The sequence below is a fragment of the Myxocyprinus asiaticus genome, chromosome 34 (assembly GCF_019703515.2).
Source record: "Myxocyprinus asiaticus isolate MX2 ecotype Aquarium Trade chromosome 34, UBuf_Myxa_2, whole genome shotgun sequence".
Classification (NCBI taxonomy): domain Eukaryota; kingdom Metazoa; phylum Chordata; class Actinopteri; order Cypriniformes; family Catostomidae; genus Myxocyprinus; species Myxocyprinus asiaticus.
The window spans coordinates 503,455-507,845 of record NC_059377.1 but is presented as its reverse complement, the minus strand read 5'-3'; the positions used below and the strand labels follow the sequence as shown (position 1 = coordinate 507,845).

The 4,391-nt window shown below is 48.7% G+C and overlaps 1 protein-coding gene across 1 annotated transcript; it reads right to left on the bottom strand.

Moving 5' to 3' along the window:
- Positions 1-2,411: 2,411 nt before the first annotated feature.
- LOC127425736 (uncharacterized) lies at positions 2,412-4,157 on the bottom strand. The gene is made up of 2 exons (XM_051671995.1): positions 2,661-4,157; positions 2,412-2,618 (listed from the first exon to the last, which is right to left on the bottom strand). The coding sequence occupies exons 1-2, from the start codon at positions 4,155-4,157 to the stop codon at positions 2,412-2,414; spliced, it is 1,704 nt and encodes a 567-aa protein (XP_051527955.1).
- Between the last annotated feature and the right edge of the window lie 234 nt (positions 4,158-4,391).

The following is a 4,391-nucleotide window of genomic DNA, read 5'->3' as shown; positions in this document are numbered from 1 at the left end:
CCATTCTACCATATCAAGCGCCTTTTCGGCGTCAAGTGAGATGGCAGCGACCGGAGTCTGATCATTCGCCACTGACCACATGATATTGATGAGACACAATGTTGTCAGAAGAGCTGCGGCCCCGAATAAATCCCACCTGATCTATATGTATAAGAGATGTCATAACTTTATGTGGCAGCGGGGGCGTGGTCAAGCATCTCTCCGGAGAGAGAGAAAGCGGTAAGGGCGCTTACACCTGAGTTAAATTATGTCTAACTCCTGTCTCTAATTTCAGTGAGCACGGGGAGAGTGGCATAAATAGAGCCACACCACAGGTAGACGAGAGAGAGAGAGCCTGGGCACCAATTGTGAAGCCAAGAGTTTATTGTTGCAAAGTTGAGAGTTTATTTTGTGAAGTAGCTTGTGGATTTTTTAGACTGAGTTATTGAACAGCATAAAAGCCTTGAAAGACTATTTGCTGCAGTGAGGAAAATAAACGCTTACCTGAACCAGGAAATCTGCTTCTCGCCTCCTCCTTCCACTGAGAAGTGTTACACTGGTGCCGAAACCCGAGAAAAAGGTTTGAAGATGGACAGAAGTCACCCTGTAGAGTCCTCCCATTTGGCTGAGATCCTCCAAGCCCTCGCTGGCTTACATCAGAGCCACCAGCAATCCCTGCTTGAGCTCCAGCAAGATCAAGACCGCCGGTTTGTGGAGCTCATGCGCGCTCAAGCAGAGGACCGACAAGTGATCCGGAGCCTCCTCAGCCAGGAGGCATCCCCAGCCACGACCCCGGACACCCACACTCCGTTACCCCCACCTGCGCTACAGAAGATGGGGGCGGCGGACGACCCAGAGGCATTCCTGGATCTCTTCGAGCGCACCGCCAAGATCTGGGGCTGGCCACTCGGCCAGTGGGCGGCCCGACTCATACCGCTGCTGTCCGGGGAAGCCCAGCTCATGGCTCAACAACTACCAGTGACGAGCCTCCTGGCTTACGGAGACTTAAAGAAAGCCATCCTGCAACGGGTTGGTCAGAGTCCGGAAGAAAGTCGTCAACTCTTCCGGAGCCTGAAGCTGGAGAGCTCCGACCACCCGTTTGCCTTCGCCCAATGGTTCCGCGACACCTGCCGAAGATGGTTGCTAGCGGGGGACCGCGGCGTCGACAGGATCATCGACCAGGTGGTACTGGAGCAATTAATACATCAACTGCCAAAAGAGACGGCGGAGTGGGTCCAGTGCCACACAGAGACAATCAATCGTGAATATAAGGGATTTAATAAATGAAACTATAACTAACATACAAACAAACTAAGCAAAACATACATATATAGAATGAAGGAATGTAAGGAAAAGAGAGAGAGAGAGAGAGAGAGCACAGAATGGCAATATTCCATGTCAGTTAACCACAACCTAAATGAGAATCATCAGAGGCACAATTCACCTTAAAAGGGGTTCAAACTTAAATGCGCATCTAATCAGTTGTAAATGGTTACTTGCATTGGTTTGTTGCTGAATAAGAGTCTTGATGCGGTAGACGAGGTTCTCGATGATTTCTTTAGGAGTGAGTTGAAGAAGTCCACAGGAAATCCACAAAGTTACTTGAAGGTAAACACTGCCAGAAGGTTAAACTCAAGAGAGAGTTTTGGAGTGGGTTGGTCTCAAGAAGAAGAAGTTTTGAGCGATGATTTCTTTGCGCTCTGGAGTTTTGATAGTTCATTGCCGCACCCATTTTGTGGGTGGAGTGGCCAATCAGAGGCATGCATTTTGAGCGGGAGAAACATCGTTTGTCTCCGTTTATGGCCCATTCGCATTTCATTGCTGATCTGGACCGCTAGTGCAGCTTTTAATTCAAAACATAGTAAGAATTGTTCGATGCATTTCACGATCACATGGTGTACATTATTGTGTGAGAAATAAAGGGAAGATCATTTTGATACCAAGAAGGTAACCTCCAGACGATATTAAAGCAGAGAAACACTCATACACTTGAATATAGGCATTTAACGTCTAACTAATACAAGTAAAGGGTTTTAACTAAGTTAATATGATAGGGGAATATACATACAACACATGCATATAGCAGATACATTTATAACTGCTTATTATGGCCTAAAATAGAGAAAATGTCTTTAGGTGTGTGTGTGACGTGTATTGGAATTACTGGAGACAGACAACTGCTCTGGTGCCTGGCACGGGGGGGGGGAGTCACCCTCCTCTCTGTGGAATGTGTTTGAAGCTTGATGGAGACACTTCAGGAGGCCTGTTTTAGCTTCCTTTTGATAGTGATAAAGACCATCTGCAATTTAGCACCCATATAAATGTAAACGTGGAGACCAGGTCAGTAATTTATATGCAAATGTCAAAAGGCTAAAAGGTTTTTTTTCAAACAAAGTTTTTTTCAAACAAAGTGTAATTAGCCATCACTGATCTTACACAGACGTTACAGACTCCCCCTTTTTGTCTGAAGATGCTCTGAATTGAGACATCATCAGACAACAATGGATCATGATGGTTAAATGGCAGGTGGGTGGTGAAGGCCGGATGGCAGGTGGATCCTGATGGTTAGATGGCGGGTGGATCATGAAGGTTAAAAGGCAGCAGTGCACCTGTTCATGGACCTTTGCACCCCGTTGACTCTGTTAAACAGGACAAAGGCAAGGCTGAGTGTCAGGGTGTACCCAATTGCTGTGGCGAGGCTCGGCGCCCTCTAGGGCAAGTTCTGAACTCTGATTAGTGACAGGATAGATTATGGGGGGTTTTCCCATCTTTTCAGAAGCAGTTCTTTGTTTGGCATAGGCCTTATGGCTTAAGTCTCGCAGCTGTTGGGTGGACATAGTCCGTGGGCAAGCCAGAACCCCCAAATGGTGACTCACTGTTGGGTGCAGGTTCCGGAGGAACAGAGTTTTGAAATTGAATTCTTCTTCCATTCCTGGCTCATTCCGTGCTCCGAAGTATGCTTGTCTGAGCCTGTTGTAGAAAGACTGCGTGGTTTCCTGTCTGCCCTGTTTAAGGTCCATGGCCGTAATCAGCCCTTGCTCTGATTCTGGGTCAGAGAATTCTTTAATCAAAGCCTGCTGCAGTTGCTGGTAATCCACTTTGACTGTTTCTGGCTGTCGGTCTAGAAAGCTCCGGACTTCACGGCTGGCGGTGATTCTGAGCAGGTACAGTCCGTCTCGTGTGGTAACATTGGCAACAGTTTGCAAGTGAAAATCAATGTCTTTTAAATAGTCGTGCACATCGTGGCCTCCTGCAGGGCTTGGAGTGAAAGTGGGAATGTTTCTAGCCAGCTTATCCAATTCTTTAGGTGACACACCGTGACTGGAAGACAGCCTTTGGAAAGGCTCCCACCCCCTTTCTGCTGCTGGGGGTTCTGGGATGCTGGCAGGTGATGTCTTGAGCAGTGGGCTCTCTTGTCTAGGAGGTATCGGTCTACTGGTTAGGGGAAATTCTGTGGTGTGCATTTCCCTTTCAGAGTCACTTTGCATTCTATATGAATGTTTAAGCTCTCGGTGAACTGTGTCAAGTTCTTCTTTCAAATAGTCTCTTTGTTGGGCCAGGGCACTGACTTCAGCCCAGGCACTTTGCAGGTGGCCCTCACAGGCCTTGGCCCTGGCTTCTCTTTCTTTAAGTTCAGTCTCTGCTCTCCTCAGGAGAGCCTCAGCTTGCTGGAGTTTTTTACTCAGCTCCTCTCTGGTGTCCTTTTCCTGCTGCTCTCGTCGTGCTGTATCTACACGGAGATCAGTCAGGGCGTTCTGGAGTCTCTCTACTTCCTCCTGCAGCTCTGGGTCCTTTTCGTCCGCTGTCCTGTGCTCGTGCTGAGTCTCTGAGGTTAGCTGGTCCAGTTGACTCTGAGCGCGCATCCAGTTTCTCTGAGCTTCCTCAGCCTGGAGCTTCAGCGCTGCTGCTTCCTGTTCCTGGCGGGAGATGCTTGCTTCACTCAGCTTTGCCTGGCCGAGGAGGTTATGGGCCAGTGACCCGACGATCTTGGCCAGCTCTTTGTGGCTGTAGTCCTGTGTTGGATCGTGGGCCATCAAGGTGCTCAGGTTGTCATCGAGCTGTTCCCGGCTCATGTTCTGCAGGTCCCTGGCGGCTTCAGGAATAAGGGTGCTAGTCAGGGCACTCAGCCAGGTCTCTAGTCGATCCCAGTGGGCATCAGGGCTGGATGATCGAGACATGTTGGCTCACTGGTGAAGAGAGAGAGGGAGAGAGAGAGAGGGAGAGAGGGGGAGGGACAGCACACAGGCCAATGCAAGTTCTTATAGCGTTAGCAGGCTACAATTATAGTAATTTTTATGTTCTATGCTCGGTCTGTTTGATGGATACAAACAGTTAACGGAGGGTAGACTTGGCACCTGTTATCTCAGCCGTGAATGGCAAGGTGAGTCTAATTGTTGTGGGGCACCGGAAAG

Coding starts and splice junctions, on each gene's coding strand:
- LOC127425736 (XM_051671995.1), bottom strand. CDS start 4,157: ATGTCTCGATCATCCAGCCCTGATGCCCACTGGGATCGACTAGAGACC. Junction 2,619..2,660: donor AGCCTCGCCACAGCAATTGG/GTACACCCTGAC, acceptor CCTGTTTAACAG/AGTCAACGGGGTGCAAAGGT.